Below are 16,947 nucleotides of genomic sequence, written 5' to 3'. Positions count from 1 at the left end.
CCCTCAACAGTCTAAAACGTTTGTACACTTGACCAAAAGAGGCTAACTCACAATTAGCAAACCATCAGCAACACTAGCACCAGCTGCTAAGTCACGGCTTGCTAGTTAGCAGGCACACCCCCTATATGCATTAAACTGAGCCGACGGCCATTAAAGCTTTGAGTAACTAGGACTAATGTGGTCGTCGCTGACTGACAGAAAGATTTATCTGGATGACAACAAAAAAGACGAGTTTGATTATTATGAATAGCAGGCAATATGACAGTGGCTAACAGGCTAGCTAGTGTTAGTTGTAAGCGAGGGAGGCTAACAAGCTCATTCGGCGTCAATTAATTCACTTCCGACAGAAAATAAAATCACTTTATTTAGAGGAGGAAGTCGTGGGATCCTGCAAGTCCATTATAAGTAAGCGGCATTGTTAAAATATCAACCAGGCAGGTTATATTAACCTAAAATAGCGGCTCTCCGGCCTGATGATGAAGCAGAATCTGATGTATCTGCTACTGTAACATTAAATGCACAGTAAGGGCTGTGTCTCAACACACAGCGAACTGCATGCGTTGACGGCACATTTAGTCAATTCAAAATCATATTTAACCACCAAAAGTGATCTCAAATAGCATATTTGGACATCTTATGCGTATTTGGAAACGGCCAAACCCTCTCATGATGCGCCGAAATACTGTCAAGGTAGTCAGCTGACTAGGTTTTGAGACACAGCCTCGGTGCTGCCATAGCATCACAGCTACTGCAGAGTCACTCAGCAGTTTATATCAGTCCTGCACGAGCCAAGTCAACAAACAAGCGCTCGTCTGACCTGTTTATGATGGATCCTATAAGCTGAGGTAGCTCTTTCGTTTCGAAAGACGTGTAGGAGGCTGATAAAAGTGGCCGTACGGCTGCGGTCCACTCAGGTTCACCATCTCCTCCACTCGACGCCATCTTGAGATCCTCTATTAGAATCCAAGAGCGGAAATGAGGTTGATCATCAGACGCCAAATAACAGGAACTCTCGTCAGAGATAAACATGAAAAGTCTTGTGTGTTACGTCATGTGAGCACGTAGAAACCTTTTGAGATAATAATAGGACCGTGGTTCACGGTTTTACTCCTAAGCTTAAAACCTTATATTTTAGTTATTTACAAATGTGTCCAGACAGCTCAGGAAACGTGAGCTTAAAGATACGGTTAACCCCAAAATTCGTCTTGAGCTAGTCACCAAATCTTTCCAAAAATTTCCTCTGAAACCCAAAAATAGTTGTTGGACGAAATGCGCCTCTATTCACTATAATTTTATGGGGAAAACAGTTCAAATGTAAGCGAATGGTGATTGCATCTTGTAAACAACATCAACAGTCAGTAAACATGACAGAATGTCAATTTTTTTGGGTGCCTGTCCTTTCAAAAGTCCAAAATCAGACCATGTCATCATTTGAGTCCATAACAGAGTGAGTCAATAGTAACCAAAACTTTCTGGATGTCAGCATTCTTCAAAATATAATTTTCTGTTTCGCTGAAACAAAAAATTAAAAAAGAGGTGAGTGATCGATGGTGTAATCTTTATTGTTCAGTGACCATCTAACAAAATGGTGAGTAACAATTTCAGAACTTATATTTTTGGACGAATTATTTTAATTAAGCAACCAGAAAATATTTCAACTGGTATTGCCCAGATTATCCACAACTGCAGCAGTTTTACCTTAAATTTTCTAAACAATTCATGAGTCAAAATTAGTAAGGGGAGATTCTTTATTATAGATTAAAGGGAAAAAGAACAAATAATTTATGCATGTTTAAAAAAGCATTAGGTTTGTTATCAACTTAATTGAATGTCTACTCTTTTGTTACAAATACAATTATTAAACTCATTTTTGTCCTGACATCATTAATTTGCAGCAGCGGGATGCTTTCAAAATCATGTATATAAACAGGCCTATTATTCATGAAAATCAAAAGAGTAGAAACATTTTACACAATAGTAAAATCACAAGGATTTGTAATTGTGTACATGTCAAAATCAAAGTATGATATGGCATATTAGAATCTTGCTCAAATATATCAAGTAAGAACATGGCTCCAAACCATCCAGTGCATTTGACATACCATAAAATAACTACAAATGACTATCTAAATTCCTATGCAGAATCTTCTATAATTAATGTACAGGAGAAAACAAGCCAACTGTCTTGAAAATTCACAGTTCTCATGTGCACTAGTGTTTGCCCTTTCAAATCCTGTACATGAGGAAATATATTCATTAACACCTCATCAGATCATATCAAATTTAAAACTCAAATCACATTACTCAATCTTTTCATTAACTTTAAAATTACAAATGGCAGTCCTTTTGCAATACTCCTTCCTCAATATTCATTTTGAAAAGCAAATTTTTTTCAAAAGGCAGACTCAGACTTTGTGAATAAAATCTATAGATGAAAATTTTTTATAAATAAACAGGACGGGTGTTAAATCACATGAATTATGTTACCCCGAAAGGCACAATAAATAAATTAGACTGAATGGTTCAATGCTGGGGGGGTGGGGGGTTGGTGGGAGGGATTATTAGACCTACATCATTACTTCTCTCTCTGAAAGGGGAAAAAATATCATGGCCGTCTATGCACTTACACTCAAAACACCACAAGATCCATAAGACAGCTGGTTGCAAACATACACCAAACTTATCAAATGATCTTGCAGTTTTGACATGGTCACCAGCTAGTCTCCTGCCATCAATGTGTCGACCACATTGCAGTGAGGGCGAGAGTGAAGTCAACAGGCCATTTGGATGAGTCTTATCGCCATGCCCTGTTGAGCAGTTTCACTTCCGCTAGACGTTTGCTGATCATGGTGGCAAAGAAAAGGCCAAAGAGTACACTGCTGATTAATATATAGTCATAGTCATCCTTAAGGACATCAAATTGCTTGGAGGGGAACACTCTACTCTGGTAGATGTCAAGACCATACGCAACCACCTACAGGGTGAAGAAATTACAATCAGTGGAATTAATTCATGTAATAAGAATAGCATGGATATTAATAGCTCAAATAAAAACAATCCTACAAACAAGTTATTTAATATTTTGAAAAAAAAAAAAAACTAAACCATGACACTTACCAAACAGGTAGACTCCAGGCCAGAGGGGGCAGTGTAGATGCCCCTTACTCTCGACACAGTTTGGTTGTAGTTTATAAACCACTCTTCACGAATGGGCATTTCTGGAGCATATGGTATGAGGTTTTCCTCCCTAAATGGTAAGACAATCATTGTTTAACTTGGTTACTCAGCAAGCAAATTGTAAATCACAAAGACTGAATTGTGTCTCAATGTAGTAAATATTAGTTAAAACCTACCGACTCTGTTCTGAGACCATCTCTGGTCTCCGTGGGTCCAGAAACAGCTTTGGTAAGGATAAAATGTTGCCTGATGGTAGCCCCACTAAAAAGTAAAAAGCAACAACCAGAATTAAATATGAGAATGCTAATATTTGTCTTAAGACATTGATCTTTTAAGATCAATATATATTTATATATATATTAGGGGTGGAACGGTACAGTGACTGTTCGTACAGAACAGTCACGGTATGGACATCTCTGTTCGGTGCATGAGGCTTTATAACGAATACAGGCAAATCACCCCGAATCCAGGAACGGGCACCCTCAGCAATGCAATGCTGTTTGATAACCAGCCGCCAGCAGAAGAACAGTGAATGCAATGAGTTGCGCACTTGAAAACAAAGCCCATTAGACAGTGACCATGTGCTGATTCTGAATGCGTCTCTCTGAGACTGATAATGGAAAATACTTTATAGGCTTGTGTACTCAACTGTTTGTGAAATGGAGCTTTGTGCTTGAGTATCCTACCACTAATCCAAATATTCCATAATATTTCCATATTTGCGATGTGACGTTTCTGAATGCTAAACTAATATTTATTATGTAAACTATAGGCTTTGTACACACTGAAGTTTGGTTCAGTGTATTTTATTTTAAAAAAGTACCAACTGTGCTGTCAAGTTAGCAATGCTGGAACTGATGCGTTTTCTGTGTGTGTGTGCGTGCGCCGGCGCAATCACTTCAACTGTTTCTTTATACCAGCAAAATCAATATTAAACATTTACTGTAATATTAATAATGCATCAGTGTATAAAGGTCTGTTTTTATTTTTATTTGTGCTTTTGTAAAATAAAGAAAACAACTCGCTTCCTGCAGTTAGAGCTTCTTTTCTTTAAACAAATTAAGTGAGTCACAAAAATGAACTGAAACAGCATCTATAATCTACGTTATGTCACACCGATTTTTTCCCTTTGTTTATCTGTAAACTAAATAAAATATATTTAAATAATTTACTCATTTTATGTATATATGAACTGCAGAATGTATTATATATATATATATTTATATATATATATTTATATATATATATATATATATATATATATATATATATATATATATATATATATTTATATATATATATATATATATATATATATCTTATTACATTTACATTTATTCATTTAGCAGACGCTTTTATCCAAAGAGACTTACAGATGAGGACAGTGGAAGCAACCAAAAACAACAAAAAGAGCAATGATATATAAGTGCTATAACAATATATATAACTGCTTGATATGCACAATATTTACCAAGAAGGTGACGGCTTGTGATGCCTTTTTCCGTAAGTGTGGCTTCCAAAGTGTTTATGGGAGCCGGAAAAATGTACGACTGCTGCAGAACCTGAGGTGGATGTGGTCTGTCCAGGGAGCTGAACACTGTGCTGTTATAGAGCTCTGCTCCCTCAAAGAGCTCCAACACAGAAAACTCATTTCTGCGGAACTTGGAGTTCCAGTACACATACTATAGGGAAGAAACCAATAAACACAAAAGGTATTGTTCAATTCTGTGCCAGAAACATTTAGATTTATCACAGTAATCATTATGGATAGATAAACCAGTGTTCTCACCACCACCCAGTTTTCTGAATGTACAAAGTGAACAGGTCCTCTGGCCTTCCGCTGCACGGCTTCATGCACAATACGTCCAGTGACACCATCAATCAGGATGATTCCAACAAAGCTGCGCTCCTGATGGGTGTCTGTGCTTTCCGTTATCACAGCCAAGAGATTAGGGTTCAGATACTGCAGAAGAACACCAGGAAGGACAAACAACAGACAATATATGCAATTAGAAAAGGGTGTAATTACATTTGTCTACTAAGAGCAGTCATCGAATCAGCAGTACCTTGTAGAGCACACTACGATCCCCCATGACTCTGCCCTGGGAATGCACATGTTCATTTGCACGTTTCCCTTTGACAGCTACTATCTTCTGCACCTCAGTGGGAATTACCACCTCCCAGATTAGCTCTGTAGACAAATCCTAAAGGAACAAAATCACTTATGAACACAAGCATCAAGTGCTTTACATCTGCTTTGCACGAATGGACACTAACCTTGCGCAGACGGAAACCAGACAGTTTTCCCTGACTGGAGTCCACTAGGTAGAAAAATATGGAGGATGCTGTGTCTTGAAGCTGTTGTAGAACATTCTTTGTAGATGGAAATGCTGTGACCTGAATAAGAAAAGAAATGGGTTCACATTCTCCAAGAAAAACAGAAAGTTTGTCAAAAGAACAGAGACCCACCTTGTACTGGTCATCGATAAGTAGAAGGACTTTAGCATAGTCCTGGTCTATGACAGGCAGCAGCAGGGTCTGAAGGATAGGTCTGGGTAAGGCAGGGACACTAATTTGACTCTTCTTGCCAAAGATGGGATTGAAGACATAGAGGCTTCCAAGACCAGTGTCCTATAAATACAGTCCATTTTTAAATTGAGCAAAAATAATTAATTCAATAAAACAAAAGTAAGAAAAGAATAAAGAATATATCAAACAGACAAATGAATGAATGAAAATATTGACAGACAAGTAAACAAACTGATAATCATCATGGAAACAAGCAAACAAACAACTAATGTACAAACTAACAAAATCAAACAAATTAACAAACAAGTAAACAAAGTAGCTAACAACCAAACAAGCAAATAAACAAAAAGACAAATGCGCATAATAGTAAACAAATGAAGAAGCAATCAGAAAAATGTATAAACAAGTAAACAAACTAGCAAACATGAAAGCATAAGAACAAGCAAAACAAATGTAAAAAAAAAACAAAAACAGCAGGCAACCAAATAAACAAACAGCCTTACTAAAGCATACTTCAAAGGCTTACCTTGTTTTTTATAAGAAGTGTGCACTGTGGAGGATGAGGAAAGTGAGCAGTGGTCCTCTGCACAATGAGTTTGAAAACAGAGTTGGGCTGGATGTTTTCTAAATACTGCTTCCATAAAATGGTTCCTGATTTACTGTCGATGCCAAAGAGCTGAGTAGAAAAACAACAGCCTTATGTTAACCGACAAGACAGCTAAAGGAACAAAGCAACAGCTGTGCCCACTAAACTTACCTTCCCAGAGGCAGTTACCATCAACATCATTTTCTGCAGGTTGAACTCATCCCGAGACAGTACGTCTATGGTGACCTCATTCTTCACACTGCTTCTGGGCTTCCGGGCATCATAAAAGAGTTTCCAGAGATGGGCCAGCCAGGCCTGCAGCAGGATGAACTGGGAAGAGAGGCGCTTGAGAACCATGGGTAAAAGCCCATCTGCAGGCAACAAGAGATCACAGAGGTAATGAGTGACTGATAAGTGACAGAGGTAAACAAAACTAAAAAAAAAAACTCAGCTTTAACATTGCATTAATTAGATTCTTGAGCCAATGCATTGTCAAAAAGTTAGAGACACTAACAAAGACATAACATAAATGTATGTGATTAGTAAGAGAAGCAAAATTAGAGGAAGCTCTCTACTTTACCTTGAATGGCTGGATCCGAGTGCAGCAGATAGGCAAAAGAAAAGACACAAGGAAATAAATACAAAAAAAAGCCATGGAAAATAGGACAGATAAGTAAGACAGGAGGGTTGTTTTTTTTGCTTTGCAAGCAAAAGCAGCAACATCATAACACATATTAGTCATGGTGGCAAAACATAATATCTAGCAAATGTTTAGAAGGTTTAACCTCATTCTGAAAAAGATTTTGAAAATGAAATTAGAATGAACCTATTTTATATTATGTACACTAATGACACATTGGCAAAAATGACTTCACTTCCTCATGAATAAATACATTTTATCTAAAAATGTAAAGATGTAAATGTTCAAATGACATTTTATCTTTTCTTAAAGGTTTAGTTCACCCAAACTTTCCCAAAAATTAAAATTCTGTCATTAATAACTCATCCCCATGTCATTCCAAACCTGCAAGACGTTTTTTCACCTTCGGAACGCCAATTAAGGTATTTTTAATGAAATCAGAGTTTTCTGAATGTGTTAGTCACGTTGCAGTTTAAGCAGGTTCAGAAAGCTCTCCGATTTGATCAAAAAGATCTTAATTTGTGTTCTGAAGATGAACAAGGTCATACTGGTTTGGAAGGCTATGAGGGTATGCATTTATACCAGAATGGTCGTTTTTGGGTGAACTGACCCTTTTAAATGTGTTTATTCATATTTTAAACTAACACTTCCTAACTGGATTTCTCAGAAATTACTAGATGAAATGTCAAGAAGACATAATAAACAATGGTTCCCATTTATGCTGCACTTTACCAGCTTTCTTTCCAAACTCTCCCTCCAGTTCTGCCTGTGTTCCAGTGAATGGCAGATCAACCATCTCCATGGTGACCACATCAGCCAGGGCCTCCTCCCTCATCCAGACGACCCTGCCTACAGCGGGATACAAAAAATCATCTCCTTGCCTTTTGTAGCTTTTACTAGTATGGGGTGGAGCTAAGTTTTAGGCCTAGGAGAACCACATAAAGTATAAAAATCATAATTCAATAATATAAATGTAAATAATTCACTTTCAAATCAATAACAAATCAATGGAAAATGTATTTAAAGCTATTTATTTAATTTGATTTAAAATATAGTAAATAACAATTTCAGTCATTTTTAAATGAAAGGATTTTGAAACCACTTTTCTCTATTTATTAGCCAGGTTCTTAAATATGAATTATTTATTTACATTTTAATTTTTTTATGAACCAATTCTTTCATAGTGAAGTTCATACCAGGTTGCTGTAGAAATGTGAGTGCAAGGTCTTCCGTCTGCACCATGACTCGGTAGCCCACAGAATCATCTTTCTTCAGAAAGGCGTGGACATATAACTAAAGAACAGACCAACCAAATTAACCTACATCAAAATGATTGGCCAATACTTGGTTAAACATATATACTTCAGCATCAATCCTCACTCTGTTAGGCTTTCCTCCGTTAGGGTCCATGTGGTAGATAATGGTGGTATCAAGGTGCCTCCGCCCAGTGTCAGCACTGAACAGGTTGATGCTACAAGCCTTGAGTAACAAAAACAACCCATTAATATACAAGAAAATACCTAGAAAGACGTTTCTGTATCACATTTGAAACATGACTCACAGTATCATTCTTTGGGGACATCACAGCAGCGACTGTCCTCTCTCCAGATGTGGCAAAAGCAGCCAGATATGCCTGAAATATGACGAACATTGGGCTTTGAATAAAGAGTAACCAATACAATTTCTGTAACCGGTAAAGTTTTGTGAATGGCAATTGCAAGAAATTGAATGGTTCTGGTCCAGTTCGAGATCAATACTGTAAATTAGTTCTTACTGGATTGAAGTCTCGGAGTGGAGCGATAAGGCCATCTTTGAACTGCAGCAGGATGTGATGATCTGGACTGAGCTGCAAGAAGAACTCAGAGAGAGGAGGCTGAGCTGGATTGGGTTGAGTGGATGTCAGAACAGGCCGGAAACCAGACACCACCTCCAAATCTAGCGTCTTTAAAAAGAGGAGCCACCCATGATGTTATAGAGAGTTACAGATGAAGGACTGTACATTAAATACAAGCGTAGCGCCATCTGCACCTGGAGGTGGATCTGTCTCATTTCTGTCTGTTCTGCAGACTGCAGTGGAAGAGTGTACAGGGACTGTGTGATCTGATCCACACACAATAGGATTCCTGAGCTGACGACTGCACAGCTGCTCTCCAGGCTTGACATCCATGCGGCTTCAACTGATTTCTACAAAAAAACAAACGTCTGATTGTATCATTATCTAAGTAACGGACTCTTTCAATAAGAAAACGGTTTTATTTTGTATTATTATAAGAGAAGATTTTTAAGTAGTTTCTTATGCTCATCAAGGCTGCATTTATTTGAACAGTAAAAACAGTAAATTATATTACAATTTAAAATGATAAAATATTTATATCTATTTAAATATATTTTTAATATTTTTGTGGAAACCACGATACCATGATTGTACAAAATTCAAAATATTAGCATTCATACAAAATCTACGTAACATTATACAGTAAATGTCTTTACTGTCAGTTTTGATCAGTTTAATGCATATTAACTCCATACCTTGTTCATGATTTCTCCATCTTCAATTTTGTATTCAACAATAACAATATGGGAATTTGGCACAACTCCCAAAACAAGCACCAGTCCATTCCCACCAGAATAAATAGTTTGATATTGCACAGAGTCACTGTGGGATGAAAAACAACAACACATAATTAAATTCCAGCAATGAAAATCATTTAATTTCAAAATAATAACTGCAATTAGTTATGTTAAATTCCAAGAATTTTCATCACCTGTCAGGTAGGTTTTCCACCCATATCTCGCTGCCACTTGAAAGGTCATGGAGAGAGATTGCGGATTTCTTCAGCACAGCAACATACTTCACAAAGTCTTGAACTCCAACTAAAGCAGCAGCTTGAAAGCTGCAGCCAGAAGTGGACAATGTCAGTTTGATGCATCAGTTAGTCCTAATACTGTCACAGTAAAACATACAACCTTCCTGTATCAAGCACTGTCTCCCACTTCAAGCCACCGACTGTGGTCTCCCAGGAGCGAAGCAGACGGCCATTCCCGACAACAACAACAGCATCTAAGAGACAAGAAGAACTGGTTCAGAGGCAAAAACAAATACTCAATCCACAACGCACACTCTTTTTGCTTGTCACTTACCCTGTCCATACATAAGCAGCGCATCAATATGACCCTCTGGTCCTGTCTTATCCACATGACGCCAGACTGCAAGAACCAAAAACATTTCACTGACACACTTTTTGTTGCTTTTTAACTTTGATTATATTTCTTAAACCCAAGATGAATACATTTGGTATTCAGAAAATTAGTAAGCTCAACCGTATTGAATAATAAAGAGTAATAAAGCTGAAGTGGTAAATGGGAGTTAGGATAGATACTACTTTTATCTATATATCTATATCTATCTATCTATCTATCTATCTATCTATATACACACACGTTACATCTTTGAAAAGCTAATATAATTACTTTTTTAGCTGTGATTTTTATTTTTTGATGTCCTTATTTTATCTGATGTTGTGAAGCACATTGGTCAGCTGCTGCTGTTGTTAATGGTGCTATATAAATAAAACTATAATGTACATAATAGACAACTCACCAAGAAATGAAAATACTGCCACCTTTACTCCCCCTGATGTTGTTTCAAACTTGTATGACTTTCTTTTTCCAGTGGAACATAAAAGAAGATATTTTGAAGAATGTTGCTAACCAAAATGTTGCGGCTCTAACTGACTTTAATTTTTTTTTTTATTATTATTCCATATAATAGAAGTCAATGGAAACTGAAACTGCTTGTGTCCCAACATTCTAAATACAGATTTGTAGCAACAAAAGGACTCGTAAAATAAATCACAGAATTGACATTTTTGGTTGAACCATCCCTTTAACGAAGCAACCACAAACAATTTCACAATGCATCGCGCCTAGACAATTTTTATTTTTGGATGGTTTGTCCCTTTGCATTTTATGCATACGTGTATGCATTGTTAATAAACAACCATAAGAAGAGATTAGCCTAGCACAACAATGCTCATCCACTAGATATTGTAAAGATAGAGCAATAAAACAGAATCTTTAGATTCAAAGCTAACCCTTTAATGCACAAATTATTACAAATACATTTTTCTGGTAACATGTTTTTTGTTTTATATATATATATATATATATATATATATATATATATATATATATATATATATATATATCTATCTATCTATCTATCTATCTATGTATGTATATATATATATATATATATATATATATATATATATATATATATATATATATATATACACACATATACACACACGCGTCAAAGGTTGTCAAATAGTGGTTTATATCCGTTTTTGGTGCAACACTGTTGAAATCAGATTATGGACGCTAATTCTGTCAGTGTCTAATAACCAAAAAACGAATATAATCGGATTCTGTAATTTATAAACGCCTCTTTAAGTTTTAAGGTGAAAACACAGGCAGAAGAGCTGGAAGACTTACACAGGTCTCCAGTCCTTGAGTTGAGGGACGCAAACACGTTCTTGTCAGTTGCCAGCAGGAGCTTTTTAGACGCTTGAGAATGAGTGTCAAACAAGGCGAAGCGCACCTTGCCGATAAACTGCTGTCTCCTGAAAGAGATGGAGGGAGTTCAGAGAGATGTTAACACATTAAGACTGATCAGCCCGGTGTCACTTAGCCATCAGTCAGCAGCCTGCACAAAATAGCCTGCACAAAATCCAGGCTGTTATTTATTACAGCCCTAGAAATCCCGCAATGGATTATACCAAACCAAAACAGATCTATAAAATCCGTTTACATACCAATCAAACTTTCCAACTTGATCTTCAAATACCGCCGACGCAGTATATAATAAAGACATAGATATTGCTAATCTTACTACAAGCCAAGCCATTGCTGCAGAGGAACAACTCCCACACTGCTCTGCGGTTAAGGACCCAAATAGCTTTTATTAAAACAATTTAAAGAATGTTTTTTTTCCATCCTTTAAGAGTTTCGAATTTAGTTTAGTTTTTTATATACAAATATATATATTTTTTAAATGTAAAAAAATGTATCGGTGTGAAACTGGTGCGCAACAAATTACATCAGGCATTCGCGTGAGCTGCCTATAGACTGCATTAATTCTCTTCTTAAAGGATCATGTACAATTTAAGCAGTAGGCTACATTAACATAATATTGTAGTGTTTGTTATAAAATATGAGCGATATTATAAAATGACCAAATGATTGACAATAACCTGAAAGACCTGCTAAATTTGAGTCCCAAATGTATTACATTTTTAGGCAAACTATTAAATACATTATGGAATTATTACTTATTTTCACAATAATATAAAATGTAAATATAGATACTATCATAATACACATTGCAACCTTTTACATGTGATTTTGGATTTGGTTTATAAATGGGTTTCCATGTGAATAAACCTTGATACAGGGGTGCAGTTTTTAATAGGATGGTCTAAATATGTCCATCTAAATATGATTTTGTCCTGCTTGTGGGTTTTTATAATTTTCATTTTAAATCGTTCAGTTTTACTGTAGTACAGTTTAAACCATTAGGTGGCAGCAAATTAAATATAAAGTCAATTTCTAACATTTAAGTTTGTACATTTATGCAGGTGTTGTTCAGTGTTTGCTGCAACCCAAAAGCTGTTGTTTCTGTTGCTAAACTCATTGCAAAAACAGTTATAACCCAAATCGATCTACCACTAACGAGTCTGTAATATTTAAGGATTTGGGCATTATGATTAGCATGCTCAATGAACACGTTTGCAGTGCAATTCAATGCAACTGAAGAAAATGCTATTAAAAACTTTTTTGCCTAGGACTACAATCAATTGAAACATTTTTAGAGAGATAGGGGAAAAAGCCAAGAAACGATGCTCATCATGAACCCTTCTCCAAAATATCCCTCGCTGGTCCACGCCTGCCTCATCCGTGCAACACGTTACTGTATGCTGTTAGTAAACACTCAGCTGAACCTCGGTCCCAGATATGCGGTTCCTTCTCAGCTGTATACTGGCTTCTAGGAGAAATACTGAACACTCACAGTTTAATCTGTATGGAAAAGTGTTGTGAGGCTCTATGACATGGATATACGCGCTGTGATGTTATTATTCCTGCTCTCAGAGATCCGTTCATCGTGCTGTCATCGAGTTCTGCAGCATTTTATGTAAGTAGCATTGCCATAAATTGCATTACGTTTTTATTTTAATTTTGCAGTTGTATTGACTGCATGAAGATTGTGTGCACAAATGTTTATTTTCTTGCATTGAACATGTGTTACTAATATGATAAATAAAAAATATATTGTATAATGTATATATTGTATAGCATTATTGTATTATATAATGTAGTATATGAAATGTAAATTAACATATAAATTCTAAATTTGTATTAAACAATTCTGTATTTGTTTAGTTTAAATATACACAGTAAAAGTCACTATTAAAATGTAATTTCTTATTATTTTTATATATTCATTACAAATCTATTTCCAGTTATTTTGTTCTAAAAGACTTCAAAACTGATGTTGATGTAAGAGATTCTTCTTTGTTCAGGCCAAATGTCTGCTCAGAACAAGAGAGAATCATCACAGCTGAGAAACAGCCATGTGTACAGGCGTTTACACGTCTGGTGAAGGTTTGGAGGCAAGGATGCACAGGTCATGCTTGGTGTATGGACTATGAAAGGAGGTACATATTCATTTGGCTTTAAGATCAAGTTAAACTGCTGTCAGACTGAATAAGAAACAAAATGAAGTATTTTCAGAAAGTTTACAGCACTAGATTTTACATGCAGTAAAGACTCCCTCTGTCCTGATTGACTATCAATAGTCCTTTTCAACCTGACAGCCATTTCTCATTGGCACACCTTTCAGTGCCAGCCGAATTCTAGCCGCTTTTGAGAATGGACTGAGGGCTAGAGAAAGACAGCAGTTAGAAACTGATCCTTTTGTTGAGAGATGATGGTTATTAGGGGTCTCAGATGCTTTGTGAAACAAAAGGAAGCTCAAGACCCCTAAGAGCCATCAACCCCCTTGGCAATAGTTGGAGATCAGTGAATAGCCCTCATTAAACCAACTGTGCTTGCTAAATGTTGCCATTGCACTGAACAAATGCTGACTAATTGCGGTTTAAAGCAATCCGTTTTTGTATTACACAGCTCTCTGAAATACTTAATTTTAACTGGCCAGTTGTGAAACTCCATGCTATTTGCCTCAAATTTTACTGAACTAGTTTTATAGTAATCATATTTGTATCACTTTGTAGGACTGCCTACTACATAGGCTACAGACACGTCTACAAACAAGACTTTAAGACTATATACAGATGCTGTCCTGGATGGTCCCAGCTCAATGCAGAGGCAGGGTGCCTTTATCGTAAGTATGTCCACTGTCAGGTCTGTCCTATTTCTAATGACATGAAAAACAAAAATATAGGCCCTAAAATTAAGGTGATGAGATGCCGACCTGTAGGGCTGAGGTTAATGATTCATGAACATCATTCACTGAAGGATTGTGAAGTGAATGGCTTACATGATTTATGAGATTCCTGTTCTTCTCTGGAGATTCCATGAGAGGGATTCTGGCTTTGTTGCTAATGTCAATCATCTACAGAAACTTTTCATCAGATGCTCATTTTGGGGACCAGCAACATTTCAATAGACTCTTTATCTTGGTTCAGGATGGTTCAGGATTGTTGTTCGGGCACAGTGGAACTGTATATTCTCTATTTATCAAATAGTAAATCATTGTGTTCTGGATTCAGTCAGTGTTTGTGTTGAAATCTATGAGAATAATGCAAAAGATGATGTTTTGAATGGTAAGTCCACATTGCTAAGTCTCTTTGGGTCTCTTACTACTGTAACGTCTGCTTTATTTTGTGCAGTGATTTGCTCTTGATGACGACATAGCATTTTTTGCATTTTATAAATGACATGGCAGCTATTTCATGGTAGCCTAAACATGTTTTAATTCTTCGATGCCATAAAAAGGCAGAGCGTAGCTTTTCATTAATGGCTTTGTAAGAATCTGGAAGGCTTAGTGCCCTCTTCTTGCAGTGAGCTAGGACACAATGCACCTTTGTGATCATCAAAAGACAGCTGTAAGTGGAGGACATGAACTGTAGCTTTCAGTGCAGTGAGTCTGGCGATTGTCTCAGGGCAAATCACTGACTTTTTGGATCCTCATAGATTCTTAATTCTGCACCATCCTGTCATATGAATCTCTAATGAGAGTGAATGGTTCCTGCTAAGATCAGCCTCTGTCAGAAGATCAGTAATCAACTATATCTGTCAGATAGAAGGGGTATTTTTTTTAAAAATCCATAAATTTTTAGAGCAGTTTTAATATCAAATGAAAATCTTATGGTGTTTTTGCTTTCTGGATGAACAGGCTGTCATATCAACACATCATGAATTTGTGGATCTGTATCTGTGAAACAAAAAACAAACAAGCAAAAAATATATATTTATGTTCTTCTTCACCAAAAATGTATTTACTTTTGTAAAATTGATTGATTGATTGATTGATTTGATTAATTAATTAATTATTTCATTTTATTTATTTATTAACTATAACATTCATAAATCAACTACATGTTGGGATTTAATTTTTTTTTTTTTCGATTTCTTCATCTGGTTCTCTCATTTCCTGTAATTGATTTAGCAGCTGGATTGCCATGACAAACAGAATATTATAAGTGATTTGTCATTATCACAGGGTATCACTACCCTGTTTCACTTCACTTTTCTGTGAGATTCAATTAGCTATGAATGCACCTCCAACCCCTGAATCAAAATATATGTTGTCCTCCCAAAGGGCTTCTCACTTTCATTATTGCATCCTCTGGACTTCTCAGTCAGTTCATATTCTGCTCTACTCGTTTTGTTCCATTGCTTTTGTATAGAACAGCCTCCAGGTGCATCGGTAGAACATATCCACTCTGAGGTCACAGCAGGGCCGACGGGGCAGCTAAATCCCTTTCCTTACACTGTAGGATCAGTGTTCCCTTATGGCACTTCTGTGAAAGTGAGTGTGAGAATACAGTTCTGGAAGAGAGTCAGGCTTCTCTGTGAAGTGATTGTGATTTAGAGCAGATCTCTGGAGGCTTCGGGGTCCTTCTGCACAGCTGCATTGTCTGTGCGGGTGGGAAATTCATCCAGGTTATATACCAAAGACCTTCTGGCTGCTGCAGAAAGTGCTGGAAAATAAGGCAGTGTAGCGCATGCCATGTAATTTGTTTCAGTTTCAGACAAACTACAGGGGTGTTAGATGCTCTGAGGTGTAAAAATGTGATTTAGTCTGGCAATAAATATTCAAATATCTCTTTAAAATGTCTTGGTATATATTCTGGCTAATCTGGTCTGCTGTTGGTTTGTTATGTGTTTAAAAATGTATGGCCCCCTTAAGAAGTCTCAGTGTAGTTATTGTTTGGTGGTGTGTAATGTTGCTAACTACTTTCTGTCAAAAGGACAGCTTGACATCATAAACTTAAAATCATTCAATTTTAATGTAGCATGCTACAATAACAAAATAGCTTTCTATCACTGCAGCTCCTAGCAAATTAGCAGTTTTTACACATTTAATCAGTTAGTTTCTAATTTTACTCAACTTGTTTTTGGCTTTTGTAAAAAGGTAACCAGCACCCACTCTGATGTTCTTCTGTGACACCATCAAAAGTGGCCAATGATGAAAGTTTGTGTTGTATAGTGAGTATAGCTGGCAGAGCTCACAGGAGGAAAGCCAACTATGTGCAGACACATCCTGCCGGATGAGTTTTATAATTCTGGGTGAGAAGTGTCTTACAGACATAACATTAACTACGGCTGACAGGAAAAAGATGATGCTGCTGATAAATATGAGCTCTATTTAAAAGATAGATAGGAGAACATGGGGATGTTGATGACATTTTGTTCTTCATCCTCCAGATTTTTATTTAAGTTACATACTAGAGTAAATTATAAAAATACTAGAACAACGATGAAATACTAG

At 36.5% G+C, this 16,947-nt stretch overlaps 2 protein-coding genes and 1 long non-coding RNA gene across 16 annotated transcripts in view; 1 reads left to right on the top strand and 2 right to left on the bottom strand.

Moving 5' to 3' along the window:
• LOC113068367 (E3 ubiquitin-protein ligase UBR4) overlaps positions 1-981 on the bottom strand; it is a 47,239-nt gene extending 46,258 nt beyond the window's left edge. For 12 of the 13 annotated variants that reach the window (XM_026241092.1, XM_026241096.1, XM_026241097.1 and 9 more), the window contains exon 1: positions 818-981. In XM_026241092.1, the coding sequence (XP_026096877.1) occupies positions 818-942 (125 nt within the window). In that variant the 5' untranslated portion in view covers positions 943-981. The remainder of the gene's footprint in view (positions 1-817) is intronic. The other variant, XM_026241098.1, reaches the window with a different exon arrangement.
• Positions 982-1,730: 749 nt separating this feature from the next.
• On the bottom strand, positions 1,731-11,871 carry LOC113068366 (ER membrane protein complex subunit 1-like). Of its 2 annotated transcripts, XM_026241090.1 has the most exons (23): positions 11,750-11,871; positions 11,430-11,557; positions 10,074-10,139; positions 9,900-9,993; positions 9,698-9,826; positions 9,462-9,588; positions 8,961-9,116; positions 8,707-8,874; positions 8,494-8,565; positions 8,313-8,411; positions 8,129-8,225; positions 7,665-7,781; positions 6,873-6,881; positions 6,464-6,663; positions 6,233-6,382; positions 5,647-5,808; positions 5,455-5,574; positions 5,244-5,381; positions 4,967-5,140; positions 4,649-4,859; positions 3,354-3,438; positions 3,118-3,247; positions 1,731-2,974 (listed from the first exon to the last, which is right to left on the bottom strand). In XM_026241090.1, exons 1-23 carry the CDS (start codon positions 11,839-11,841, stop codon positions 2,795-2,797), a joined length of 2,904 nt encoding a protein of 967 aa, XP_026096875.1. In that variant the 5' UTR covers positions 11,842-11,871; the 3' UTR covers positions 1,731-2,794. The 2 variants fall into 2 exon arrangements, with proteins under 2 accessions (XP_026096875.1, XP_026096876.1); XM_026241091.1 differs by lacking the exon at positions 6,873-6,881.
• A 1,025-nt stretch (positions 11,872-12,896) lies between these two features.
• On the top strand, positions 12,897-14,337 carry LOC113068226 (uncharacterized). Its single transcript, XR_003279496.1, has 3 exons — positions 12,897-13,125; positions 13,514-13,648; positions 14,225-14,337. It is a non-coding gene; the product is annotated as an uncharacterized LOC113068226 (long non-coding RNA).
• The last annotated feature ends 2,610 nt before the right edge of the window (positions 14,338-16,947 follow it).

The sequence above is a fragment of the Carassius auratus genome, linkage group LG44F (assembly GCF_003368295.1).
Source record: "Carassius auratus strain Wakin linkage group LG44F, ASM336829v1, whole genome shotgun sequence".
Taxonomy (NCBI): Eukaryota; Metazoa; Chordata; class Actinopteri; order Cypriniformes; family Cyprinidae; genus Carassius; species Carassius auratus.
This window is presented reverse-complemented; position numbering and strand designations above follow the sequence as displayed.

Excerpts from the sequence above, each read along its gene's own strand:
- LOC113068366 (XM_026241090.1), bottom strand. The coding sequence starts at position 11,841 with ATGGCTTGGCTTGTAGTAAGATTAGCAATATCTATGTCTTTATTATAT. Across the intron at positions 10,140-11,429 it reads CTCAAGGACTGGAGACCTGT|TCTGGCGTCATGTGGATAAG; the intron begins GTAAGTCTTCCA and ends TGGTTCTTGCAG. Across the intron at positions 3,248-3,353 it reads ATGGTCTCAGAACAGAGTCG|GGAGGAAAACCTCATACCAT; the intron begins GTAGGTTTTAAC and ends CTTACCATTTAG.